Source organism: Pseudonaja textilis, chromosome 9 (assembly GCF_049901715.1).
Source record: "Pseudonaja textilis isolate UNSWEBS1 chromosome 9, rPseTex1.2, whole genome shotgun sequence".
NCBI classification, from domain to species: Eukaryota; Metazoa; Chordata; class Lepidosauria; order Squamata; family Elapidae; genus Pseudonaja; species Pseudonaja textilis.
In genome coordinates, this window is record NC_141998.1 from 27,320,135 (window position 1) to 27,348,031 (window position 27,897).

General features: G+C 51.2%; 1 protein-coding gene across 1 annotated transcript in view; it reads right to left on the reverse strand.

The window, feature by feature from the left end:
• Positions 1-728: 728 nt before the first annotated feature.
• KMT2A (lysine methyltransferase 2A) overlaps positions 729-27,897 on the reverse strand; it is a 36,409-nt gene continuing 9,240 nt past the window's right edge. Inside the window, 36 exon segments of the mRNA XM_087938726.1 lie at positions 729-3,672; positions 3,792-3,921; positions 4,058-4,141; positions 4,369-4,472; positions 4,967-5,145; positions 5,464-5,538; positions 5,640-5,828; positions 6,000-6,064; positions 6,482-6,550; positions 6,879-7,578; positions 7,581-10,955; positions 11,401-11,562; positions 12,070-12,230; positions 13,137-13,215; positions 13,306-13,423; positions 13,509-13,667; positions 14,251-14,388; positions 15,338-15,444; positions 15,733-15,929; positions 16,181-16,254; positions 16,463-16,573; positions 16,872-17,048; positions 17,276-17,460; positions 17,892-18,005; positions 18,342-18,462; positions 18,730-18,825; positions 18,957-19,103; positions 19,793-19,906; positions 20,047-20,175; positions 20,562-20,635; positions 21,007-21,375; positions 21,488-21,552; positions 21,847-22,081; positions 22,274-22,451; positions 23,316-26,020; positions 27,416-27,485. Of these exon segments, the coding sequence (XP_087794852.1) occupies positions 3,397-3,672; positions 3,792-3,921; positions 4,058-4,141; positions 4,369-4,472; positions 4,967-5,145; positions 5,464-5,538; positions 5,640-5,828; positions 6,000-6,064; positions 6,482-6,550; positions 6,879-7,578; positions 7,581-10,955; positions 11,401-11,562; positions 12,070-12,230; positions 13,137-13,215; positions 13,306-13,423; positions 13,509-13,667; positions 14,251-14,388; positions 15,338-15,444; positions 15,733-15,929; positions 16,181-16,254; positions 16,463-16,573; positions 16,872-17,048; positions 17,276-17,460; positions 17,892-18,005; positions 18,342-18,462; positions 18,730-18,825; positions 18,957-19,103; positions 19,793-19,906; positions 20,047-20,175; positions 20,562-20,635; positions 21,007-21,375; positions 21,488-21,552; positions 21,847-22,081; positions 22,274-22,451; positions 23,316-26,020; positions 27,416-27,485 (11,331 nt within the window). The 3' untranslated portion in view covers positions 729-3,396.

A 27,897-nucleotide genomic window follows, 5' to 3' on the forward strand; every position in this document is an offset into this window, starting at 1 on the left:
AAGGCCCTGCTGCTCTTTGGTTATAAGCTGCCCTGAAAGGAACGTACACTCGCCATTCCCTCTTGCCCAGGAGACACCCACCTGACTTGTGTGACTTTGGGGAACACCAGAGAATAGCAGTGGGCAAGTACAGTGTAATCCCCAGAAGGGCCAAACTGATGTGCTTTTCATTTTATGATCGGTTGATCATTAAAAATAACTGTATTTATACTGTATGTATTGCCGAGTACAAATACGCCCTTAGTTATAGAGAATATTGAGAAGACTTCCGCTTCCATCAACAAGACATTTCTCCCATTGGTCCATCTGCTTGAAAATAATGAAAACTCACTTTCTCCAGACCAAGCATGGAGGTGGATTCAACGGGGCTTTTATTGCTTAGGCTTTCTGTGAGAAAATGCCACTGAAGAAAACAAACCCAAAATGGGAAAGCTGGTCCTTTTGCTTTCTCAGGCATCGGGATTCTGGAGGAAAGTGGCTGCTGGAGACTTTCGCCTTGGTTCTCCTTCAAAGCTCCAGAGGGGAGCGGGGCTCGGGGGGTTGTACATTCCCTTGTTTTGGGGGTGCAGCATTTGGAGACCCGTGGACCTGACCAGCAAAGACACTGGGGGAATACAGAATTGGGAGGTCAATGGCTGCCTTGTGTGGGGGGAAGAATTCTGTGATGCAGGTAAGGAGAACAGACTGGCCTGGGAAAAAGCTCGGCCCCAATCAAAAGAAACCCCATCTTTTGAAGCAATAAACTTGACATGTTTATTAATTAAACTATCACTTAAATAAAAAAGTGCATAGAAAATAAACATGTTTAAAAACTCCTTTTTTTGTACAACTATATACACTTATTTTTACATTCAGTCTTTCAGTCATTTCTTAAAACTATTGAAAGTACTTCCTTCATCCCTGTAAGAGTGACAGGGAATTAACACTGATGCAGCACAAGCGACACATTTCCTCTTTTTAAAGAAAAAAAAAACTCATTTTGGAAGAACACAAGAAAAAAAGAGAAATTGGTTTTACATGATAAGTTGCTTTTTGTATGGATCAGAGCCCTGTTTATGTAGCTTTTGCAAAGTGGCTTGAGACATTAATTCACTACCTGTAGCTATTGAAGACGCTGAATCCAGGAAACACCACGGGCACAACTCTTGGCGGGGAGGCGAAGCTGCAAGACCTTATTAAGAGACCAGAAAGCGCACAATGCAAGCGAGGAGCTCCACCCACTGGAATCCAAAAAGAGGAAGAGGCGGAGGAGAGGAGCAAGTTGTACGAGGATTGACAATTAAACACAGAAGGTCAGGAACATCCACAGCCAAGTCCCCAGCCTCACTTCTGGGAGGCCTGCATACCCCCCCCGTCCCCCACGCAAGTCTGCAATGGGAGCCGGGGCCAGGGAGGTGGCATCCACTGCCCACGGAGCCCTTGGCATGTGGTTTTTCCTGCCTTTTCAGCAACTGGAACACAACCATTATCTAAAGGGTTAAAGAGAATTCAAAGCCAGGCTTCAAGACACAATGCAGTACGATATTAGTTCTATAGATACCTTATTTATAGTCTTAAAAACTTGCAGGCATGTGAGGTTGGGGTGGAGAGCAGGAGATGAGCCAGCAGCGACCTGGCCAAATGACGTGATTCTGCACAGAGGGTGAATTTGACGGAAAACCCAGTATTGCTTCACAACAAAGAAGAGAAGATTCTAGCCCAGCCCTTTACAGTGACCCGCTTTTCCTTTAAAAAAACCAAAACCTTTAAAGGGTGGACTGACTCAGTATTTTTAGATCTCACGATCTGTCAGTTCTTAGAAAGATACATTCATATTTCCAGGGAGCTGCCCCGCCCAGCGTCCTTTGCTCCCTTCTCCCCACTGCTGCTCTGGAGAGGCAGCCTCCCCCTCAGGTGCAGCATCCTGGGGTTCAGCTCTGCTGCTGCTCAGGGCAGCCAGATTGGCAGCAGCAGCAGCAGCAGCAGCAGCAGGAGGAGGAGGAGGAAGAGGAGGTGCCTGTGAAGGGGGACCCAGCCAAACTTGGCTGGAACCGAAGTGCGGAGTCGGCTCAGAGCATCCTTCAGAGGAGAGGGAGGGGCTCTTCTAGCAGCCACAGGGCAACCCGGCAGCCCAGACGGAAAGAGCCTGCCTCCTTTTAAGACCCCCAGCCCCCGGCTCGTGCCTCTTTCTCCCAAACTGGGGACGAAGGTCTGGCCAGCCTGGGGCAGCAAAGGTGGTGGTCAGGAGCGCCGACTCCCCCTTTCTGGGAGAGGGTGGGGGAGGGTGGCAGGCGGCTGGGCTTAGCTGGAGCAAGCCGTGATTCTCCTCCCAGCTTATCTGCCTTGCCTCCAGAGTAAGCCAGACCCAGATGCGTAATCCTCTGACCTGAACCGAGGCAGGAGGGAGAGGGGTCCCAGCGGTTTGGTTAACGTCCAGGGAGAGTCGACCCCTGGAGAACAGGAGGCCCACCAGACAGTTGCATCCTCTCTGAAAAGGGGAGGACGCTTCCTGAGGGGCAGCCGGAGCCGCACCCAGGAAAGTCTCCTCTCCCTCCTGAGGGAGGATCAGGATGTGCCTGACCCAACCTTGGAGAGACCATCCTGTTAAAATAAAACATTCACCCTTCAATTGGATTCTTTTTTAAGTCAAGATGCAACCGTGACTGAAAAAATAGTCTCCTAAGTGCTCTTTCCTATGAAGTGCTGCTCATAGAAAAATATACAAAATGTATTTACATTTATAAAACTTTTAAATACTAAAATGTAAACAGAACCAAGGAAAATCCAAAGACTTAATTCGAGATGGTGCAACTGAAGGAGGCCATTTCTAGAAGCTTGAAAAGGGGAAGTCCGGGGCTCCCTCGTCTCCTTGGGAATTGCGGGGGCTGCTCCTCCTCCTCCTCCTCTCCCGGCACTTTTCCTCCCCAGAGAACAAGCTGCGTCCGGGGTGCTCCAATTCCACTAAATTCCTGGCACAGGACTGGGGGTGGGGGGGGGGGGTGGGGTGAGGGGGTCAGTTGTAAACGTTCAGCTCTGGGACAGAGGCTCCTTCTCTAAAGGTCCGCTTGTCCTCCTGAAAGCTCCTCATCCCAAGGGCGACACCTGCCCCAAGGGCTGCCTTGGGGTTCCTCCCCACAGGACTTGTGGAGACCCACCGCTCAGCCGCCAGCCCAAGCTGGAACGTGGGGGCGAGGCCACACGTTCCAAACTTGAAGAGCAACCAGGTGGTCATGCCAGCTGGGCGCAGCCTTGGTTGCTGCAGCCCACATGCCCGTTTTCCTAGTCCCACAGCACACCAAAGTCCACTTCACTCCGAGCGGGGTGCGCCCTGCCAGATCAAGCCAAGGCATCTGTGGCTGTGGAGGGGCACCAGCACCTGACTCTCCTCGGCCCACCGCTGTGGCTCAGCTCGGCTGCTCAGTTGAGGAAATGTCGGCATTTCTTGGCACCGCAATTGCAGGGCAGCTTGTTCCTGGCATCTTCAATGGGAAACTTGTAATCATAGGTGAGCTCTTCACCACGGTAGATCTTGCGCATAGCGAAGATGACAATGTGCTTCTGCCCATCGATGTTGATGACTCGGGAGTAGCAGTTGGGCTCACAAGAGTGGTTGATGAAACGGGCTGCGTTCCCATGCATGGTGGCATCCACCACTTCCGTGTCGTCAATACGGAACATGTAGCAGCCGATGCCCTGGGAGACAGAGAGCGGGGGTGGCGGTGAGGTCTCCAGAGGCGCTCCCGGCCATCTGCCTGGTCAGATGGGAGGACCCTACCGGAGCCACGAGAAGCAGGGGCTAGCCACTCACTTACCTTACTGTCATAATATTTCTCACGCTTGTCAGTTAATATGGAGCGAATCACGTTGCCTGCATATTCAATCACCATCTCCCCTGCATCAATGTTCCTTTTGCAGAAGAGGCCCCGTCCGTGGATAGGAGACCTGGCAGAGGACCCAAAGCTGACCAGCCTCGCACTGTGGCTGGGGGCGCCTGGCAAGCGAGCCCGCCTTCCATCGCTGCCCAGGTCCAATGGTCTCCCGTGGTCAGTTAGCCTGGGTTTCTCCTCCCGCCACTTACCTGTAAACCCCAACCGCCTCCTTGGAGGTCTTCCTCAAGTGCCGGAAGCGCATGGGCATCGGAAGATCCATACTGGTGGCCCTGCTGGAGGCAGAGCAGGAAGAGGCTGCTTGAGGGCTACGCCTGAGGACATAAGCGCTCACGAGGCAGCCTGGCAGGACCCTTCCCCCCCCCCCCCCGGCTTCCTTTGTGAACTTACTACCTACCGTCTCGCGTCCTACAGCTCGGGTGCAGGGATCCAAGCCCCCTCCTCCCATCTACAATGATCTACAAGCACCACCACCTGATGGCTTTACCCTCCTGTTATGTACCGGGCAGATTTCAGCTGCACCTCCTCTTCCTCCTCCTCGTTGGGATTGTACTGTGGGGGCTGGCGATGCTTCGAAGCCAGGAAGTTGAACAGGTCAAGGCCAGGCTTCCTGCAGTGCAGAAGAGAAAGAAGCATGACGCCTTGCACGGAGTGCCACGGCGGCCAGGTTCCAGCTATGCTCCAGCTCAGACAAGGACGGCCGCAGCACGGGAGGGCTGGCCTGGCCAAGGCGCCCTATGGCCCCTCGCCACTTTGCCCTGGCCTCAAAGGACTGATCTCCCTCCCCCCGCTTGTCCCTTGCGCTTCTTGTCTTTTGGGTTGCCTGTCTTTCTCCTTTAACTGCTCTGAGCCACTGGGGAAGACTGTAATTGTCTGAAAAAGGGGATAAAATACCACACATGGAGAACTTTTAAACAAAAAGAGGCAAGCAGAGAACAATGCTTTTTATGGGGGGGGGGGGAAGCATGTGGCGCACACCCCAAATTTTTGAGAAAGGGGGTGACTTTATGCTTCCCCCTCTCGCCGCAAGGCCCTAGGACTTCTCTTGCAGCCGCCGCTGCCACCGCTTGGGGAGAAAAGGGGACGGAGCAGGACGCCACTTGCCTGAGGTGCCCTTCAGCCCTGGCGGAGCCATGGGGGTTCACGGGGGGGTCCTTGGCCTCCTCTGGCTTGTGGAACCTGAACTTGTAGTTGGAGCAATGCTTGGCTCCACAGAGTTGCTCTATCAGGAACACAACAGCATGGTGGAGAATGCCGAGCATCTGCAGCCCACTCACACCTGGAAGAGGGAGAGGCGGGAAGAGCAGCTGTGGCCTCAACTGAACAGGGCAAAGTAGATCGGGCTAAGCCCAGCAAAGGCCGAAGGGCTGGAGAGGCGGCGGCGGCGGCGGCAGCAGCAGCAGCCACTCAAGGGAAACCTTTTCTGCCCAGTCGGCCCAGCGCCTGGCCTGATTCCAAGCTCTGCTCCCACCCTCCCCACTCCTCCAGCCCTTTTGGAAACAGGGCAAGGGCTGTTCCAGACGGAAAGGGAATCGAGGGGCAAGGGCAGCAGCCAAGGGAGCCTGGCCTGCTTGGTTTCCCCGCCACACGCTGGTACCTGCAAAGGAGAGCTGCTTCAGGCGGGCATTCGACCGGGCTTCTTGCACTTTGTCTGTCAGGGACTTCCATGCTTCTAAGTGAAGAGAACAGCCAAGGAGTGAGCAGAAGGGGTGGCAAAGCTTCTCTCGGAACGGGACCTCCCAGAAGGCTGCCCAAGAGGCTCCGGGGCCCTACCTTCCATACTCTCTGCACAGATCTGGAAGCCGTCGTCACTGGAGATTTCAAACACCAGCCCTTTCTTGGGCTTCTTCTCTGCAAGGCTTTCTTTCCGCTTCCGCTCCTGCTGCAGCCAGAACATGAGCGGGGAGCTAAAGCTGCCCTCTTCCTCCTCTTCTTCCTCTTCCTCCTCCTCAGCGTTGGAATCTGGAGGGGAAAAAGGCAGCCTCATCACCTCTCGGCCACGCAAGTCACAAAAGACCAACTTCTAAGAGAAGTTCCCAGAAATTGAGGAGCAGCCAAGCAGGGACTGCGACATACAGACCTCCACGTCCTGCAGTTCTTGGGCAGGGCAAAGGGACGCCTGCCTTCACCTACCTGCACGCTCCAATTCCTTGGAAGAGATCAGGGTTGGCTGCAGTTGTGGGTGAGGCTGCAAATGCCTGTGGAGAGGAAGAGCGTTGGAAAAGGCTGAGAGGCCCATTTCAGCTGCGGCCCTTCAATATCACGGAGAGGCACGCTAAGTTTTGGAAAGTTTTCTGGGAGGCATATGTTTGGTGGGAGAAGGGATTCGCAATGGAAGACCTTTGGCCGCAATGCTCATCCGCTCTTCTGATGCCTCATGAAGCCTCACAGATTCTGTGGTGCTGAACTCTCTGCCCATGTGGACGTTTCCAAAGGAGGGAATGGAGCTCCGTGTCCCTGGCTGGTTTGAAGCCTCCCCTGACCTTTCTGCCACGGTCAGAAGCACCAAATCGAAGAACGATTCTTGGCTAGAAAGCCGGGGTGTGTGTGTGGGGTGTGTGTGCAAGGCCTTGGCCACTCCCTCCAACCCCCGGACTTACTCTTAGCCCACTTACCCTGCTGACTTGTGGGCCGGCTGCAGCACGCCTGTGGCCTCGTCTGGCTGCACCCTCAAGGGCTGGGGCCTGGAAGACACGAGCAAGCGAGCAAGCGAAAGCTTGGAAGTCAGGCTTATCACAGACCCAGCGATACCCTCCCTGAACTAGGAGACGCAGGTGACTTTCGTGGGTCGGGGAGAGGTTGGTTCCCAGAGCAAACACTGGCGAAAGCTCCGGGAGGCTTTCCAGTCACCCCCTGGGCTCCCCAGGGTGCTCTTACAACCAGCAAGGCCATCCAAACCAGTGCCCCCCTCCCCCCGTTGATCTGGGAGCAGGGCAGAGGAACGTGCTTCTCAGCACTGAGGGGCCTTCTGGGAAAGGGGGGGAAAGTCCGGGCTGCAGCGCTCTCTCTCACCCTCCGCCTGGGTCCTGGGTTGCCACCCTCGTGCCTTGTGGTGGAACGCACTGGCCAGGGAAGCTGTTCCAGGATGGAGGCGCCCTGGGTTTCTTCCCGGATCCTTTGCTGCCCAAAGGGGACGGCAAGCGCTTGACTTTGGATTTGGCCCTGGTGGGGCCCAGCACGGTGGAAGGGGAGCCCCCAGGAGAGGCCGTGGGGACGCAGGGAGCCGGTCTGTTTCGCCCCACAGCTACCGTATCCATCAGCTGGGGAAAGTCTGAAAGGGCAGCTGCCTGTGAGGGGGTCAGGTCCAGGTGAGGTGGGGCTGGCCCCGCTTTGCAAGCCAGAAGCTGCGTGAGAGGAGGCTCGGCCTGGTAGGCGCTTCCAGCATCGGCAGACACGGCCTTCGAGGGAGGCAAGACAGAGATGCCGGTGACTACAGCAGCCGTCGCCAGCCCTGCAGAGGCAGACTGGCCCAGCGAGACCTGCTTATGTGGTGGAAATCCCCTGGAAGCTGGTGGCGGTGCTGAAGCCGGCTGCTCTGAGAGGCTCAGCCCTTGTCGCGTGGCTTTGATTAACAGGCTGCTGAGGGAGTTCATGTCCGAAATGCCTGGCACGTCAGAGCCCCCTTGTCCCAACAGGTGGGGCAGGACCGCTGGGCCGGGGCCAGGGGCCGGCAGGGGGGCCACATTCAGCCCAGGTGGAGGGAGGCTATGCTGGGAGACGCTCCGAGGGCTGCCTCGGTGGCAGCCGTCCCCACCTCCTGGGGCAAGAGAGGTGCCTGCTCGAAGTACATGAGCCCTGGCTTGGAGCGCTTGACCATGCTGGGCCCAGTCCGGGGGCACGCGGCTCCCAGATCGAGCAGGCCTGGGTGGCCAGGCGGGGAGGACCGAGGGAAGTTCATGGAGGCCAGGTCAGAAGGCGCAGCGGCTGAAGGAGATGACTTCTTGGCCCTTCGGGAGTGCAGCCGCGCAATGGGCCGCTTCTTGCCGAGGCCGGTAGGAGGGGTGGTGACTGCAGGCCCAATATCTGCCCTGGGATTCGCCTCGGGGTCAGGCAGCTGCTGGACTCCAATCAGAAGGCTCGAGGCAGCGCTGCCGAGGGCTGCCGGGAAGCCGGTGCTGCCGCTGGCGGGGCTTGGCGAGAAGGAATGCAAGTGCTGCTGCTGCTGCTGCTGCTGGGCCACGGGCCGCAGGCCTTTGCTGGAGGCGGGAAAGAGAGGCCTGGCGGAGGGCAGGGCAGGGCTCAGGCCTGCAGCCAGTGCGAGGCTGGCTGTGTCCATCGGGCCCAGCACAGAGGCCCCGGCCTCCATCCCAGCTGGCCCGGAGCTGACGGGAGAAGTCAGCTGGATCTTTTGGGTGAGGCCGTTGGGCAGCGTCTGCAGGACGTACAGAGGCTGCATGTTCTGGTTGACCACCAAGAGCTTCTCTGCAGCAGCCTTCAGGTGGAGAGGGGAGCTCTGCACAGCAGCCGTGGAGATGGGAGACGGGCCGGGCTTGTCGGGGGCACTTGGCCCATACTTGGGGTTCTGGAGGGGGAGGGAGGGAGAAACGGGGAGGTCTTGGCTGGCCGCCAGACCAGCCTCTCTCGGTCCACAGGGCGGGCTGGCCAGGTGCTCTGCTTCCAGGTGGCCCTGAATGAAAGGGTCGGGGGTCAGAGAGCCCTCAGGGCTTGGGGCCACTTGTGGGCTTAACAACGCTGGCTCTGCTTCACCGGAGGAAACCTTTTCTGTGACCGTCACCCTCTTCTCCGCGGGATCTGAGGACGGGAGAGTTAGCATTGATCTCTCCCCTGAGGCGGCGAGGGAAGGCTCTGGAATGACGGCAAGTCTGCCGTGGTTCTGACTGGGGACTGCAGGGCTCCGGGTCGTCAAGACCGAGAGGTCTGAAGGCAGCTCCAAGGGCAGCTCAAACTGTTCCTCTGCCGAAATGGAAGACGAGACGCTGCTGTCTACCGGCTCGGCTGTTGGCAGCTGCTGAGAAAAGACTTCAAAGAGCGCCATGTCTTTGCCCCGATTGCTGTCGAGGCCCAGACCTTCTCCCAGAGTCAGGAGCTCCGAGGACGAGGACTCCGGGCTCTCCCCCAGGGCCTGCATCGAGGGGGTGTTTTTCAGAACAAAGTCCATGATGTCTGAAGGGAGAATATTCCCACAATCGTCGCTGTTGTTATTGTCGGAGTCGGACTTCAGCAGTTCTGGGCTGAATGTATCCAGCAGGTTCTTCTCAGAGGGCTCCGTGTTGGTACGAGGACGACGGCTGACGGCTTCTAGGGAGCTCAGCTGAGCTTCCAAAGAATCTTGACTTTTGACCCGGCAATTCTCCATTTTGGGATCAGCTGTTTTATGGCCAACTGAAGTCTTGGTCGCTTGCATTTTCTCCCCACTATCTTCACTTCGTTCAAGTTTTAAGCTTTCTGTTCCATTTTCTTTGCCGCTCCTTTTGTTTCCTGAATTGATTTTCCTGGTTGTTATTGTGGTGCTTGCATCACTTTCTGTCCCATCATCCACACCATCCAGCTGAGAGATTTTGGGGAGACTGATCTGTTCCTCTTCACGGAATAAACTATGTGAAGCCATGTGCTCATCTGAGCTCGAGACAACCGTTCGGGTGAAGTTGTAGTAATATAGGTCTTCTTCATCTGATGTGCTGAGGTCATCGGCACCGTCTACCTGGCCTTCAGCAGACCGCCTGCCCCTCTTCTTGCCGGTGGAGTTGCTGTAGAAGGGAAGGTCTTCCTCACCATATGACCTCACGCCATACAAAGGGGTCAGACCAAAGAACATGTTGGATCGGGCACGTGCACTGCGCCGAGGGTATCGCCGCTTGTAGGACCCATCTTCCTGCTCTTTGGCTCCATCCTGGATCATCAAGCCGCTGTCCTGGACAGGCAGATTTGGGTAAGAGGGGTCGCTGGGGGCCACTGAGCAGGAAGCAGAGCTCTGAGTGTCTGGGACAATACAGTCACTTCCCGAGCGCTCTGGAACGGAAGCCGGCTGGGGCCCAGATGGGCAACGCTTCGGCTGAGACTCTGCCTCGCGTTCTTTCTGAACATTTTTGGACTGGGTCTCACCTTCCATCTTGAGCGGAGTGAGGGTGACTTTTACTGTCCGCTTTTGTGAATTCTGCAAATCCTTTGAGGCGGCCATTTCACTCTGGAAAGAAGCTTTGGGTGTCTCCTGGCCAAGCACGTTATTGTCAATGAGTTTCTCAACAGCAATGCTGTTATACTGCTGCTGATTAATATGCTCCGATGTCATTGCCTGATGAACAAATTCTGTCTCTGCACATTCTTTGTGGCTACTTGGGAGGACACTTAAACTTCTAAAAAGCTTACTAGAATGTCTCTCTTTTGTCCCCTTCTTCATTTTTTGCCTCCTCTCTCTACCCACAGAAGATACCGGATCGTTCATGCAAGGAGATCTATTACTTGAAAATGGCGAGATCTTTGCTTCAGGGGTTTCATATAAGCAATTTTTGTCTGTCTGTGTTAGATGCCGATCTTGTTCCTTCTTTGGGGCGTTCTGATGCAAGACGGCAGAAACTATGGACTCTTTGGGAGAAAACAGTGCAGAAGAGGCCTCTAGGAGCTTCCCTCCCTTGCTTGGGTTTCCTTCTGGGCCAGATATGCCCTGTCCATGGCAGCCTGTTTTTGAATTCCCACAGGAAGCACTCGGATCTTTGAGGCTCAGCAGCTTCCCCTTCTCTAATTTGGCCGAAAAGGGCCCCCCAGAAGGCCCAGTTTCAAAGGAGAGGGATCCCTCCCGCGGAGAAGCTCCTCTGCCTCCGCTTGTGGTGGCCAGACTGGGAGGGGCAAAGGTCTCCTGCAGAGCAACATGCAAGGCTGCTGGTCTCACAGAGTGTTCGGTACGTTTGAGGCTCACGTTGTGCTCTGGGACGGGACTCCTGCTGGGTCCGGAAGAGATGGTGCTGTGCTGAGCATTAGTGGCCCCAACCCTGGTGGGAGGCAGCATCCAAGGCCTCAGCGGCTGTGAAAACAGAGATGCGCTGGGCCTCCGGGAGCCAATGCTCCGAAGTCCAGAGGATAACAGAGGGTCTCCCACGGTTACGATCTCGTGTGGCACCGGGGTAGGGCTTCCTAGGGAGAGATAATTTTTTAAAGAAGAAAACTGAACACAACGATTCTCAAAGAAACCCGATCCCGCACTTCTTATCCCTAGCTCAGCTCTGCTTTTCCCTCAGACAAATCTTTCATCCTTAGAAAGATAGGCCTTTGACTCAACACACGAGGACTGGGGTCCCCAAACCTGGCATCGCTGGCTGGAGAATTCTGGGAGTTGAAGTCCATAGGTCTTAAAGTTGCCAAGTTTGGAGACCTCTGCACTAGGACTAGGAAAGTAAAGGGAACAAAATTTCTCCCCAACTTTGAATTACAATAGGGCTAGTTTAGTGTTATCTGGAAATACTTTTTAAGGGTTTAAATTAAATAAATATCTGAACATGGTTTTTAAGTAAGAAAAAGAAAAAATCCATATTCTAAAGCTGTCAAAAGCCATCACGGAAAGAAGAGTTGTGAGTCAGACCTGCAGAAGGCAACGGCCTCGAACCAGGAGTTCGCTGGGAAGGAGCAAAACCTGGCGTCCTGATCCGCAGAGCCTTGAAGTTCTGAGAATGTGGAGAAAGATCTGCAGAGGGAGCGTTTAGGGCAGCCGGTGCTGCACGGCCATCTCTGGGTGGAGTTTCTGCTGCAGGAGAAAATAGGACCATCATTCAAGTTGAATTAGAGTCAAAACGTATTTGAACCGACTATTTCCGGGGGAAGAATCAGAAAGAAGCATTTCTTCTCAATAAGTTATTTTTCCCACAGGAGAGGGAAAGGGCCCCCGCACCACCATCAACTGAAAGTGAAAACTATACACGTTGGGAAGGATGATTTTATGAGTAAATATTCCTCTCTTCTACGTCAGTAACGTTTCTGAGAAACCCCACCCGCCCTTTTGTTCTCCGTTAGGCAAGAGAGGCTCAACTCTGAAAGCAGGCGTAATTTAAATGCCAATTTCTAGAACTAAGGAAGAGGACGCCGCACTGACCCCTCAGCCCCTCTCTGCCTTCCTCTGGACTTTAGAAAGGAATAGTTTTGCAGGGGACATTCTCAGCCCTCAACTCAGGAGATTTCTAAAAAGGAACTGCCCAGGCAAGAGAAGCTGCGCATGAAAGGGAGCTGCCCCCTTGATACCACTGTTGCCCCACACCTGAAAGTGACACGGGGCTGTGGACAATGGTCCGGTTGTCATCATGTTCCATGGTGCTGTTAATGTCAGAGTCTAGGAGAGGAGGACGGCATTCCATGATCTTGCACGTGTAAACACAACGTTTTCGAGCATCAGTTGTGCTCCAGTAAACCCGGGAGCACCTGGACAAACAGTATATACATCGGATAAGTGTTGGGACAATAACGTAATTTTTCTGGAAATTTTGAAGCCACAGAAAAATGGACATTTTGGAAAAAAACAAAAAACAAAAAAGTTTTAAGTTATCTTGTATCAAGTTTAGTTTTCCACAAAATTACTTCATTTAATTTATATTGGCTATAAAAGTAAGCAATGTTACTAAAACAGAATAACTCAAGTGCCTTATCTTTCAATGATTATATGATGATTTTTCCTGCTCTTTTAAGTTGTCGGGTTGGGGAGGGGAGGGGGGGATCTCAAGCAGAGGATTACAAGAAGTTGCAAACCTGAGTACTTGGGACAGTCCCTTGTCCGGCTTGCTTTGCAACTGCACCTTGCTCACAAGGTAAGACCGTGCAGGGAAGGAGGGCCTTCCGTTGTGCCCATTGTAAAAATCATGGACAGGGGAAGGGTTTCGCACATGAATGCCGTACCTTCAAAGTACTCGTTCTAAAGAAAGGCGCAAGCAAGCAGTCCTCACTTAGCAACTGCCTTGTTTACACCCGTTTGAAATTAGGATGGTCATGAAAAACTAACTTTACAACCAATCCTTGCATTTACAACCTTCACAGGTCTGTAAAGCAAAAGAAAGTTGAAGTAGGACTGTTAAATACAGTTGTGCTTCATTTAATTACCAAGCGGCCAGTTGCAATTGTGGTCACAAAATGAGAAACTACCTCGTATTTCATAATCCAATTAAAAGTAAACAATGAAAACTAGGGAAACAAAAAAAGGGTGAGGAAACAAGGTTATTCTTTTTTTGTTTGTTTGTTTGTTTCTTGTGGAGAACCAGGCCAGCCAACCGGCCCCGCCCTGCAGCCCAGGTTTCTTCCTGAAAGAGCTGTGACACAGGAGCAGCTTCCACTTACTGATATCCAACTGGAAAGAGCTTGTCTTCGCAGTCAGAAAGGTCATTCAGGATGCCAAGACAGTCAATGCTCATCGACCCTACGTTGAAGTAGAAGAAAGGCTGAAGCACGAGAACAGCAGTGGCACGAGAGGCCATCTATTCTGACCTCACTTCACAAATGGGCTTACCAATCATCACATGGATGTTCTCTGGTTCTAAACCACTCAGAAACTTCCGCCTCAAGCTGATTCCTTCAAAATCCACAAAGACTCTCCTCAAGACCTCAAAGCCATTTTCTGGCACTGTCTGCAAACAAACCCACGGCAGAATAAGTCATCTGGACAGAAAACAAGTAAGGAGCAAGAAAAGGGGCAAGTGGCATAGGACGTACCTCCCCTTTGATCAGGTCCTTGTGTCGTGGGCAGTACACCTTCTTATCCTCCAAGAAGACACAATTTTTGGCCCGAGAACACATAAAATGGTAATTACTGGTGCAAGTGGCCAGGCAGCAGCCGACTGTGGCACCCGACTTCTGGCAGAACTCACATCGCTGCAAGATTGGTATGTTACTCTGATTGTAAAACTGCACAAATACTGCACGGTTAAAATGAATGTAACATATCTGATTAATAGTATTATATCAGAGAACTCCTAATTGGTTCATCTTCCTTGCCCTAGCTGTAAACAAGCAAAGCTATTTTTTGTAACAAATTAAGCATATATTTAGGGTTACAACTTTGTATTTCATAAATTTAAACATACCTTTGAATCTATTTATTTAACAAAGCAGCTGAGAAAGATCAAGAGCCACTCTGGAGCGATCTGAAAGGATCGGCACTTAAGGAAGAGACGGAGCCTCCGTTCAACCGCGTGGGGCAACTCCCACCTTAACGGCTGAGAGGTGCCTTTTTACGCCCCAGCCCGGCTGCTAAGAAATTGCCAAGGAGAGCCCATTCCACACCCTTCAAACTCCTTTCTTCCTGTTACTAGCATTACTGAAATAAAATAATAACATTGAACCAAGAGATTTTTTTGTCCCAGAATTTCTGTCAGAAGAAACCTTTTTCTTTTCTGTAAATACTGGTCTGTGAAACCGCCGCAGAGAACGGATTGCAGTCACAGAGACTACCCACCAGCTGCTTCCCACGAATCACGGCCACGTGCACGTTCTTCAGAGAGCCATCCTCCTCCTCAAACACTTCAGCTGACCACAGGGCACAGTTCACGTGGGTCCACTCGTTCTGACCAATATAAAGGAGACGGCCAGCATCCTGTAGAAAAGCACACAGATCACCAAAGGAAGTCCCACCCTGTTCAAGGAGGAAGAGCTGACAAGCAGGGAGGTGGCTCAGAAAAGGCCCATTATTTTGCTCTCAATTCAGCGCTATCTTGATCCTCTGGAAATGCTGCCAACGCACCTTCAGTTTGTGGCCAAATGATCAGCCCAAGATTCCCCTCACAAACGTAACTGCTAAGCCAGGTGTTCTCCATACTCAATGCCTTACTTATACTTATGCCTATTTAATTTTTATTGCACCATGTAATTTTCCCTAATGCATGCTTTTGCATGTTTCTATTGTAACAACATATCTGAATTTTATCCTGAGATTTTTACCAATCTCTCCCAGTGCTGAGTAATCTGTAAAGAACAGGAAAAACTCTTAAGTTGCTAATATTTTTCTAATTCTCTTATTCCAAATGGTTCTTGAAAACCAGGCACCGAATTCTAGGCCTCTCCTCTAGGCATGAAAGCTGGCCGGCTGGATGACTTTGGGCCAGTTGTTCTCTTTTAGCCAAACCCACATCAAAAGATTGTTGCTGAGGTAAAAATGTGAGGCAGGTGTATTAAATATGTTTGCTGCTTTGAGTCGACTCATTTTTTAAGTGGGATAAAAATATAACAATCTTTCTGATAGCATTTTTTCAGATTTTGTTCTATTGTACTTTATTAATTGATTTGATTCTTTTTGTTAGTTTTTAGTGTTTTGTTTTTGTTTTAAATAGTTTTACATTCTGAAAGCCGCCTCGAGTCACCCTAGGCGAATAGGTGGCAATATAAATTTAATAAATGGATAAATAAATAAATAATCCACTAAGTGCATTTGCTCACCAAAGTCTCAGAGGGATTTAATCAAATGTTTTTAACTGAAGATGACACGAGATCCACCTGCCAGAGCAAGCAGGAGCACCTGAAGTGGAAGAGAGTCCTGCGCTACTTACATTGCCTCCATCATCACCGTACTTCAGGCAAAGAGAGCACTGCCGGTTGTCTTCCACATCCGGAGGAGGGGGAACTTCTGGGCTGTCGTCTTGGCTTCTATCGGGACCTCAACGTAAATGGAAAGAATGAATTCCCAACAAAGAACATGAGGAAGAAACACGGAACGGGACTCTCTATGGGAGCCATGGACCCAGCTGCAAAAGGCAGAGCGGCAAGAGCTCTTTCAAGCGGCCCAAAGGATTTGGGGAGGGGGAGGGGGGGGCGGAATGGGATGCATTTCATTCAGGCAGAAAGCGAACCCCAAGGCTCCTCTCCGCTCCCCCAAAGCTCAAAAGCCCATCTTCCAGGAGAACTTCCTTCAGAGAGGGCAAGGAAAGGAGGCACCATTTCTCACTGGATAAGGGTGAGGCGGGAAGATGCAGTGGCGTGGGGGAGTTTGGCTCTGCTGGCCCTCTGGGCTTTGGAGCTGGAATTATTTTCTTCATCAGAGGGGGCTGCTGCTGACCGGAACGGTTTTCTTCGCGCTCCTGCCACTGGGCATAGTTATGGTCCAGGGAGGGGGGCAGGACGGCGTTAGGCAGCATTCCACTGCTGAAAGACAAGAAGAGACCCCGCCCTCCGTCAGGTGCCGCCCTCAACCTCCCAAGCCCTCCCGTTCGTCCCTCCGCTCTCTTCGGAGGAAGGGGCAGCCAGAGGACTCCTGCTCCTGGCAGTCGACGGGAGTTGCTGCAGGCAGCCCGAGAGGCCATTTGGAAATCCATGCGATTCCCAAGGGACGACATTACGGCACCATCTTTGCTTAGTGACAGGGAGTGACTTCAGGAAGTAGAGCGGTTGCTTACTTTGACGTGACTTTGTTTGGTTCCCAAAATCTTGACTTCTTTACATTGAACCATGGAAAAACTCGTTCCATTTGCTAAAGAGAAAAACCACAATTTTTAATAAGATTCAGTATTACTTTGCTTGGCCTTAAGCTTTTAAGAAAACTGCCTCAAAACTCGGCAAATTTGTCGGACAGGTGAACTTATGACAGGTGTAAAAACTGTTTCTTTGGAGAATCAGTGCTGCTCTGGGAACAAGGGCAGCATCCACTTTCTTCAAGACAAGGGCAACATGCCACCTACCCTCATGAAGAAGGACTTCACCACACTGTTGGCCTTCTTGAGTTCCGGCTGCCCTCCATCCGCATTGATAGCTGCTTGGATTATCTTAACCAGATCATCGCTGAACTCCAACTGGATGGGAAAAATAAAGTCCCCTTCACTGTGGTCCCTCAGGCAGGCCTCACTCACTACCCGCGGGAGTTGTAGACTCTTATGGCATTTTCATCAAGCAGCTCCCTGGCCTGGCCACTGCTGGAGTCCAATGGGCGGCCTCCTCTTCACTCAGAGGAGGAGAAACAGGGCAACAACCATGCCAGGTGGCGGCCTTTCAGTGCCAAACCACAGCCTATTTTAACTTGGCTTCAATTTTCTCTTCACCCCAGCAGAAGCCCTGAAAGCAAGGGGGGGGGGCGACTGCACCGAGACCTACCACAGAAGAATAGCCTCCTTGGTCCATCTTCCTTTTCACGCCTTCCAGGTCGAGGAGCGGCTGCTCTTCCTGCTTGCCAACCTCTGTGAGGATGGGAGGGTCTGGGCCTTTGGGGGAACTTTGAGAGGGCGGCACACTTTCTTCTGTCTCAGGATTCAGGTCAGGAGGTTTGGCTGCCTGAAGGTAGACAAGAGCTCGTGGTACAAAGCAGGTTTTGTTCAGGATTCCCCCAACTTTAACTCAGTTCTTAGCCTGTGGAATTGATTTAAGACTAGTAATGCCTAGCTAATTCTGCTTTTTTGCCTAGAAATTCTGCATTTCCAATAACCAACCTCTCCTAAATAGACAGACAGGCAAACCAACAGTTGGTTTGTTAGTTTGGGAAAGAAAAAAGATAGACGTACCTGCCGATAACGCAGTAGGTGGCTAGTCGTTCTAGAATTCAACAGAGCTGTCAAAACCTGCTTTAAAGAAAGCTGTAGCTCTTTCTCAAGGGCCAGCCGCCATTCAGGAGGATGCTGTTCAGTGCAATTAATACAGGTGTAAGCCACGCTCTCCGGAAGGTTAGAGAGGATTTCATACATCTCATCTGAAGGGAGAAACGGCAAAGGGTGTGTTTGTGCAGGGCTAGGAAAGAGCGAGAGGAGGAGGAGGAGAAGGGCTCACCTTAGGGCCCATGTGTGTTCTGATGTCTCGGGATTGGGAGGTGGTGGTGCCTGCCACCTCAAGCCTGAGAGGACTGAGCCCTGCTGGACATCTTGGAGGGGAGTCTCAGGCGGAAGCCTGCTCGTTTCAATAGACTAACCCTTCCCCAAACCATCCCTCACAGCATTTCCGCTCACCTTCCTTCCAAAAACTGGCTCAATGCACCGCCTGACATGGTCCCATTTCTGTTTGTGACCATTAAAGGGATTTCCGGATACCAACCTTTAGGGCAGGGTTTCCCCGCCTTTTTTTTTTTAAACCAAAGGGATCTGCAAAAGTAACCTAGGGCTGTTGACCACCAACGCTCTTCCTCACCAGAGAGGTCTTCACATTTGGCGTGAACCCAGCGGTCACACTTCCCACACTGCATCATCTTGCTCTCATAGTCGTCGTCATCATAGCACTTGTCACAGAGCGGGCAGAAGTTTCCTACAAGCAGCAGAAAATGAGGAGATGGGCTCACACAGCCAGAGAATCACAAAGCAAGAACGGCTGCTGCTGGCAAGTCCTGTGGCTGACTGACAGGAGAGGGGAAACCCTTCATACAGGTAAAATGGGCTCAATGGTGGCTTTTTGAACAAACCACTGTTAAAACAACGCAAGTCTTCCTGTGATCTATGAATCAGGCAGTGTGCCATTCTACACAGGAAGCTGTCCGCCACCCCGCTTCTAAGGCCAGGCTGAAAAGCAAAGTTTTCCCTTCAGGGGGAATGGCTGCCAACCCTCCCAGGCCTTGGTCTTCAATACTATTCGGCCCCTTGGCACCTTTAGCGAAGAGTTTGGCACAATCGTGACACAAAGAGAAGTCATGGGACCACTGTGCATCCCACCCTTTGCCTGGAGTTGTCGCCCCACAGCTCTTACAGCGAACACACTTGGTGCAGATCTAGAAAAACAGAAAGAAGCTGGTGTTTTTTGAAGAATCAGTTGTTCTCTGAGAAGTATCTATTTCAATTATACCAGACACAATACTCAGTAAAGAGAGGAAATCACAGCAGCAAAATAAAAGTCCGATACAAAAGGAGTACTTGAGACTGTCCATTTCCCCCAGGAATTTGTATAATCGCCCCCAGTCTCCTTTCCCCACTTTCTTCTATTTTGTTTGGACAACCGAGTCTGCCTGAGAGACCCCAGATTCCCCAGAGGAACATACCCACACTTTCTTCTTCTTGGTGGGCTTAGTTGGGTAGTTTGGTCCCAGGCACTCTGGGTGGTAGCTGTTCCGGCACTTGTTGCACTCCAGCAATTGCTGTGGGATGGCAGAGAAGGGCGTCACACAAGGTCTTTCAGGCTTCAAGAGGCCTGTCCAGGGGCCGCCCCTTTTAAGACAAGTCCTGAGCACCAGTCGGCAGGCAGGTCCCAGAAGGCGAAGGGAGTTACCTTGGAGGCCTGATGCTGCCTCCCACACACGTGGCAGAACCTGCAGCGACGGCAGCACCAGTTTTCCAACTGGTCTTCCAGGGGGCGTTCATTAACCTCTAAACAGAATTTGTGGAAAGGCTCACAGCAGACCTGGCAATAGACAAACTACAACCAAACAAACAAGTCAGCCAATCAGGCAGGCCCACTGCACTTCTCTCTCTCCCCCTCCCTCCCTCCTTCCCTCCCTCTTGCAGCTTAGCTCTGGTGGATTTTGTAAGAATTTGGTTCTTAACTCAAGCAGCCTTGATTATCCAACTTAATTGAAAGGTAAAGTACAAACTGAATCAACGAAGAAAGGAATAACATTATAATGGCTCCACCCATTAATATCCAAAGTACAGGGGTACCTCGATACTCATTGTTAAAATTGGTTCCGGGAGGCGCCATGAGTACCAAATACATTTTTCCCTTGGGAATATTGCAGTGAGTTAGAAGGCAGATGACACTGGCAAGTTTCAGCTGCCGTGCTGAGTATCAAATCAATGATGAGTATCAAGGATAAAGCAGCTTTTAGACCACATCCCATCTTGTCTGTGAGCAATTTCACTTCTACAGCAATCCCAGATTCCGCAACGAGCAAAAAATATTTATCAGGCTTAGGAGGAACTGGCAGAAGTTGGACCGGTTTGTGGTTTCAGAGGCAAATAAAATACTTTTAAAACAACATGATTCTGCAGAAACAATGGATTGTTTTGATGAAGGATTCAATTCCATCTACGTGTTTCAAGTTTACTTTAACAAGGCAACTGAAAAAAAAAACCACCAATCCCTCCCATACCCGACTCCTCTCTTACCTCCACGTTCCCACTGCTGGCACACAGGAAGCAGACTACTCTGGGGGTGATCGGAATGGAGGTTAGGATGCCCAGACCACCCATTTCCCAAACGCTTTCAGCCTCACAGTCCTCCTAGAAAGCAGAGAAGCAAGGCCTGCGGGTGAGGTGGTTCTGCCAGGCCCGGCACCACAACGGGGTAAGCAGGGAGCAACCCTCCTCCATGGCCCAACTTCTCCCGAGGAAGAAAGCCACACTCTAAGCTGCCTTGTTACCTTGAAGTCCACTCGGATCCTGTGGACCCCATCTGTCAGGGGCTTCTGCTTGGAAGGGGTGTGGTTGGATAAAGTGCTCAGGGTATTGAGGGCGCTGTTCTCTGGCTTGCTGACTGGGAGCGGCTTCTCCTAGAAAGACGGCAGACCACAACGTCTCCTTCCCTCCTCCACAAACTGGCCTCAGAATAGATCGGTGGAAGGCCCGGGCCCCTTGCCTAGCCTACCATAAGGAGCCAGTCCCAAATTCAGGTTGAATTATCACTACCGTCAGCCAAGGAAGAATACCAGAGAAATAGTGCGCCCCTATTGTGTAGCTGGATTTTCTTAAAAGGCCAGAAATGCTACTACTTGGCATGCGTACACACCCATTTTGGGGGGTCCCAGACCTGTACCGGCCTTCAGATGGTGTGTGCTGGGCTTGCAGAAAGGGGCGAGGTCAGGATCAGGCTTAAAGTAGTAGGGGACAATCACAGAACATTTTTTTTCCCTTGAAGCAAGATGAAGCATTAGGTTACCTTTTCTTTTGGTTTCTGTTTCACCAGTAAGCTGGGACGCGGAATGATTTTCTTCTGTCTGTTTTGCTCAATGGCTAGAAAAATTACAAACATACTTTGTAATAACCTAAGATTTGTCTCTTGAAACAAGGAGGCATTTGGAGCCTTGTTAGGGCAGAAGAGACAGCATCCACTTTTTGCTAAAGTTTCGGGATGTGCATACAGAAGGAGAAAAAGCACAAATGATTACAAAAGAGAGAGGCAAGTCCCATTGGCCTGCTGCTTCCTCACAGGGCCACTGATGTGTGCCTAAGAAAGCACCTATTTGTATGCAGGGGCCGAGCAGGGCCATTTCCCCCCTATGGGAGGGAGGCAGTCTTACACCAGAGAGCCAGGCCCCCACCGGTCTCTCCGGGGAGCAGGTAAGTCAGTCCTGGAGAGGCCGCCAGGAAATGTCAACACATACCTGCTTCCAGGGACGGCGGGGCTTTTTTCTTGGGCTCAGCCAGCACGGTTTTGGGGGCTTCCTTTTTGGGCGGGCCTGAGCTAGGCAGCTGGGCAGGGGGCAAAGCCGGCAGGGCTTGTTTGCCAGCTTTCCGGGTGGCAGAGAGAAGAGGCTGCTTGGGGTCCGGGACAGGCGGGGGCAGCTGCCCTTCCTCGGTCTTCCCTTCACTGGCCTTCCGGGCTGGTTCACTGCTTCTCTTGGAGGCCTGATCCTCTTTCCCCAGAGCCAGAGGAGGGGCCCCTGCTTTTTGCCCTGGCTCCCCCTGAACTTTCCCCGGGTGGCTGTCTTTCTTTTCACCCGTCTTGGATTTCTTCTCCTTTTTTTTCACAGCTGCAAAGCAGAAAAGCACTTGGATGGCACCGCCAGCCACATACGGCGCTGCTGCCCTGAAAGCACCAGAGCCCCGTCCCTCCCTGCCCTCCCTCGGCAAAGGGCCTCCCACCTTTGGCTTGCTTCTGGAGATAAGCTTTTGATGGCATCCACTGCAGGTTCTGGCACTTCCGCATCCTTCAGAAGGAGAAAAGGACACATTACTAAGCGACCCACAGGAGGATTCTGCTAGGAGGGGCCGTGGTGCTCTGTGAGCTTGGTGCTTTTCTTGCTGATGTTTCATAACCCAAACTAGGTAACATCATTACTGACGATCATTCGTACGAGCTACCGTTTGGAGGAGAAAGGCAGAAATCCAGCCCAAAGCCTGGGAAAATCTGGTGCCCTTGGCATCTCCTCAGTGAGAGTGAAACCAGTGTTTAGGGTCCCCGTCTCTCTCCCCGGGAGGAGGCCTCAAATCTACACACTTACTTGCAACACTGCTTTTTTATGTTCCGCCCACCAAACTTTGGCTTATCCAAACAGTTTGTGCAGACACCACAATCTTCTGGGACTTGGCAGCCAGGACACTGCCCACAGCGTCTCGACCGCCGGCCTTTCTTCACGGGGGGCTCCTGGGGGGCCTTGTTTCTGGTTACTGGCTTGATGGGCTTAATGGGAGGTGCGAGGGGCTCAGCATCTTCTGATCCGGCAACAGAGGATTTGTCTGTCAAAAGGACCACCAGCTATTAACTCAGCGTCATCATTTTTTCTAAAGGAGCACCGCAAAAGGCTCTATTCAGATTTTTTTTATAAAACTATTCTTCCATGTAGTAGTCTCCCTCATGTTAAAATCTCTAGTTATGCCCCTTGACATAAGGAAAGGAACGCCGTCTTCTATCCAAATCAAACCATTTACCATCATTCCCCATGGAAGACAGTATCTTCTCCCGTTCCTCCCATGGTAAGGCACTCAGAGTGGGCATGTCATCTGGGAAGACTGCTCGTTTGCGGCCCAGGGCTACGGCTGCCCTCCTGCAGACATGCTTGATGCGTGGACCTCGCACAGAGGTTTCTGAGGAATCGCTCTCCTGACCCTAAATTGCAGAAAAAGATGGAATAGGGTGATACAATCATCCTGCCACGAGCAACAGAATCCCAGTAGAGAGGCATGGCTGGCTGGCTTCTTGGCCTTCTCTAACATTATGTTTCCAAGTGGGTTCCTTCCACAAGGCAGAGAGGCTTTGCCTGAAGCCAACCACTTGCAATTCTGCAGGTATAAGCACAACATGCATCAAGGATCTCGGCGTGTATGAGCTTATAGTGAGCATCTACTAGAAATAACACACAGCAACATCTACATATTGCAAGACATTTAGTAGCTGTTTTGTAGGCAGGAAGAAGGAAGGAAGGAAGGAAGGAAGGAAGGAAGGAAGGAAGGAAGGAAGGAAGGAAGGAAGGAAGGAAGGAAGTTAAGCTTTAAAAACAAACAAAACCGCCCTGCAATAATTCAGAGCTCAACTCTTTCCCCAAGATGGAAGGACTAGGGCTACAAAACGTTCTGAATTCAATTCCCAAAAGATGTTCTGGAGTGCAACGGGGTGTGAAAATAGCACTCAACCACAAATGTTAGTACAGAGGCACAAGATTCCTGGAAAGGCGAACTGCTATGTTCCCATTCTGGTGCATGCTGAACTTTCCTTCCCTAACACGGAAGGAAAGATGCGAGAAGCTTTACGCCAACAGCTCACAGCATGCCAATGTTTGTGAGCAGGGGCGGTATAATAGGAAACATTTTCATAGCTTCTCCGAGTTTAGCGAGACCCAGGGACCAGTCGCACTCGCACCTTCTCAGGAAACTCTTACCAACCATCATTGCTTCATCTATTCTGTCCGGGGAGTGCCAAGTCTTTATTTCTTGCGCTTACCTCCCTTCTAATCCCAATGTTTTTGGGAAATACCTGTCCTTTGGGCTGGTCCACCTGCTTGAGCGACTTGCTCTTCTCAATCTTATAGAGCTGAGCTTTAGCTTTCTTCAGGAGACTGGCCACCCTCTTGTCAGTCATTGGAAGTTTATCCGCATGAGCCAATACTGAGCTTATGGAGGAATGTTTCAGAAGGCCAAGGGAGGCAGCAGGAAGACGCAAGGATTCTTCCCTTTCTGCAGACGAGGCTGCCAGGCCAAGGTCCAGAGTTGACTTCTCCAGGCCCCCTCGGCTTTTCTTGGGTAACTTGGTCTTTATGCTAGCTGAGTCCATGAGAACCGCCGCAGGGACATCGGCTGCCGGCTCAGTGGCAGCCGGTTTCCTCCGTCCTGCAGGTTTTTTGGCAACAGATGAGGTTGCTGCATCTCCACTGACGACCACCTTTCCTTTAGACCCTCGAGTTGATGGGAATAAAGCAGAGCTACTCTGGATTTCTGGAGCTGCCCCCACCTTCTTCTTCTTCTCTTTCCTTGACTCGCGCTTGTTTTCTTTCTCCCTGTCTCGATCTCTTTCTCGGTTCTTCTCCTTCTCAGGGCCGTTGTCCTGTTCTTTGTCTTTGGACACCTCCTCGGTGGCTTTGTCTTTGCTCCTGGTCCTCTCTGTCTGGGCACCCGGTGCGAACCAAGGAAAAAGGGGAGCAGGGCCACTCGACGGGAACGGCTCGGCAGGAAGGCTGGTCTGCTTCCTCGGTCTCTGGCTTTTCTCTGTTGCTTCCCCAGTCTGAGACAGGGAATGCGAAGGGAAAGTGAACGTGGTGGCGTTTAAGGCACTAGTGGCAAGGGAGCCTCCAGAAATGCTAGTTAGGGAAGAAGAAACGGAAGAGGACGGAGGGAGCGTGGACAGCTCGGAGGTGCTGAGTCTTCCGCTTCTTGTCCTCATAGAGTGCGAGGGAGATCTCGATTCGGATCGAATCGGGCTGAACACTCGCCTCTTTCGTTTCCTTGAAGAAGCTGCGGCTGTAGTGCTTCCCGTAGCACTTCGACTAATCGAAGAAGGCAATGTGACAGACTCAAAGATGCGCGAGTGCGCCTCACTGGGGGTGAATCGTGGTGCTCGCAACAGGGGACTTCTCTTGTGTAGATCAAACCTTGTTCCAGAATGAAGAGGAGAAAATAAGCGGGTGGCAGCCGTGGCCCCAGGAGGGGTAAAGCCAGCAGCGGCGGCGGCAGCAGCAAAGCCCACATCCTCTGGGGTCAGTGGCGGCGGCCTGAAATTATCAAAAACCGGCTTGCGGATAAGACCTTCTTTGGCATACTTGGCAGAGGAGAAGTACTGGGGCTCAGACCGGGAGGGCTTCAGAGAAGTCCAACGAAACGTCGGTTCTCGGAGGATTGACTTCCGCTTCTCTTGAACGGGGGCAGCGGCAGACGATGGCAAGAAGGGCGATGCCAAGGGAATGGTGGGAGGCATGAGCCATGGAGCATGATCGGAGATGCTGGCTGTTGGCTGCAGGGGTGGGGGTGGGGTGAGCAGTGGAGGGGGAGGTGAAGAAGAAGAAGAAGATGACTGCTGTTGAGACACACTTTGGAGGCTGGGCAGCTTCTTAGCTGCCTTGGGGGCAAAATTCTTCTCTGCCATTGAAAACCTCCTCCTCCTCCTCTGCTCAGCACCCTCATTATCAGGGGAGGCGGACTCTGGCAGGGACGGGTGAGCTTCCGAACTGGGGTTGCATTCTTCTGAGAGAGCCTGCATCTCTTCCGAGGCCTGTGAATCTGTGGACGTATCAACACTTGGACTGCTGGACCGTGAGGAATCTGAGGAGAGCTGGGAGGAGTGCTGAGATGCCACACTGGACTTCTCGCTCGACTCGCAAGAGGTAGCACTGAAGCGGCTGTTGGGGGTAGACTCTAAGCGTGCTATTTTAATTGGCGGGTCATAGTCCTCATCTTCAATGAAACGCTTGGGAGTCTTAATTATTCGTGAAGAGATGGCACTCACCACAGGCATAATGAACTGCCGGATGTTTTTGAGCTGAGTCCTCCCCTTCCGGCCCTGAAGCTTTGCTGCTTCCTTCTCCATTTTCTTTTGAGCTCCTTTTTTTGCCTTCTGCAAGAGCTGCTTGGCGATGGTGGCATCTGTCCTCTTGCAAGAAGGAATCATCCTGACTGGTCTGCGAGGGCTCTGCCTGACGGTTGGCTTTTCATCTTTGGGGAGAGACGGCACACCCTCTCTCTCCTTTCGCGCCCTCTGGACTTTCTCCAGCTGGGAACAGACAAGAGCTGGCATGGTCTTCAAGCGATCGGAAGAGGGTGGCCTCCCTCTCCTGCGGGCAATCTGAATCCCTTTCCTCCCAATCTGGAGCTTCCCGGATTTGAACTGAGACTTCAGCGGAGAGAGTTTGCCTGTTCTTAATTTCTTAATTTTTGCAGCATGCTGAAAGGTAGCCGATGGTGCCCGCTTTATTTTCTTCACATTCTCTTTTTCTTCCTTCCCTCCTTTCTGAGTATCTGGAACGCACTCTTTATGGCTGATCTTGAATTTCACACTGGTTAGAGCAGGAGGTCTCCCTCGACGTTTTTCTCCACTTTTAAATTCCTTCCTTTTTATTTTTTCCATGGATGTAGGTTCTGGATTGCTTGAAGGTGAATATATTGGCAAGGACTCTGGTAGAGCAGCTGGACTTCGGTCTGAACCGTTCCGAGGTCTCCCACGAGGTTTACGTGCACTAGCTTTGACTGAGACTGCAGAAGAAGAACAGAAATATATACATTAAGCAGGGAACCCCTTGTTTTCAGGCATAGGGAAGGGAAAGGAAGGGAAGGGAAGGGAAGGGAAAGGAAGGGAAAGGAAAGGAACGGAAGGGAAGGGAAAGGAAGGGAAGGGAATGGAAGGGAAGGGAAGGGAAGAGAAGAGAAGAGAAGAGAAGGGAAGGGAAGGGAAGGGAAGGGAAGGGAAGGGAAAGGAAAGGAAAGGAAAGGAAAGGAAAGGAAAGGAAAGGAAAGGAAAGGAAAGGAAAGGAAAGGAAAGGAGGGAAAGGAAAGAAAAGGAAAGGAAGGGAAGGGAAAGGAAGGGAAGGGAAAGGAAAGGAAGGGAAGGGTCACAAATCTACAATGGCTGGACTTGGAACAGGAGAAGCCATCCTGGACCTTTTCCTGTTGGATTATCAAAACCCTTAGGAGCTCAGCAGCAAGGGAATTTAATAATCCCCTAATACTTTCACTAGCTGATGGTCAAGACAGTAACCACGTATCTGAATTTAAATTTCATTTTTTTTTCATCAGGACATTGAAAGCAGGCTTTAAATAATGGACAGCATTTTTATTGGTGGGTATTTGAAATATACGTAACTGCTAGGGCAGAATCAATGGGAAAAACATAATATATGGTGGGAATGCTTAAAAGAATCAATGAACTTCCAAAAGAGCCCTAACAGACTAAGTCATATCATTCAGGCAATTGTGTCACAGGAACATTTTACCCATTATAAACCCAGTTAATGAATCTTAGCCTAATCTTTGGGGGGGGGGGAGCTGGAGAAAGCCACTAAAATATTTTCCTGTGATTCCCAGACCTGGCAGCAAAAAACTCCTTTTTAGAAAAGGACAACTGCTGCAGCCAAGACACACCGTACACTCTATGATGTAAAAATGGAGTAGAGAATCTGTATTCCCCAAATAGTGATTTTTGACTCCATTCATGTGATAATATAAGAATCTGATTGAGCCATTAATGATTTAAGTGTATTTGTGCAGCTATGTTTTCCAAGTCATGATTTATAGGATACCATATTGTTTGGCCTTGTTGAATTTACTTGCATGGTGGGGAGTGTTGTTTTGATCTGGGCAGCAATGTGGCTTTTAGTTGTGTTTTAATATATTATTGGACTTCTTGTATGCTACCAAGTGTTTTCTTGGAGCTGGACGGCCTTAGTAAAAGTAGTGAAACCAATAGCTGCTGTGCCTCGGTTTAGCAACTTCTTATTGAAAAAAAGATTTGGGTTAGAGTATTATATGAAGCCATCAAATACAAATTTCAGGTTTTGCCATTCAATAAACATTCTTTAGATCAGCCACATCTAAGCTCCCTTAAAGCAAATCCCACTGAATATGGTTCAGATTGCAGTAGGTTGGTTTTACCTGCAAGGGACTTGGGAGAATTGGTTCCTTTGGCCTCATCATCTGAGCCAAAACCTAGAAATTGCTCATCCTGCAGAAAAAGGGAGGGAGATGGTTTAAGTAAAAGTACAGTGAGAACAAAATATAGTTGAGAAAAATCAACAACACTGACAATTGCCTGTTCTCAAATAGGGGTGGGGGGGGGGGTGTCGAAATTCATTAACAACCTATTTTATATGGCGCCTGCTGGAAGAGAGGCCACCAGGGAAATGCACTGCATAAAGCCCCCAAACCAGCTTGGACCTGCCTTGGATTATGGAATTTCCCCAATTGCCTGCAGAAAATCAAGAACCTTAAGATTACGCTCAGAAGAAAACTTTTTTTTGCAGAAGGTTACAAAGGGAAGCCACCTCTTTAAAAACTGCTGCTTTGGAACGTATAAATAGAAGGCCCTCTTCGCAGCAATGATTTGCAACATCTACCCAAACAGCTAGATCCCAACA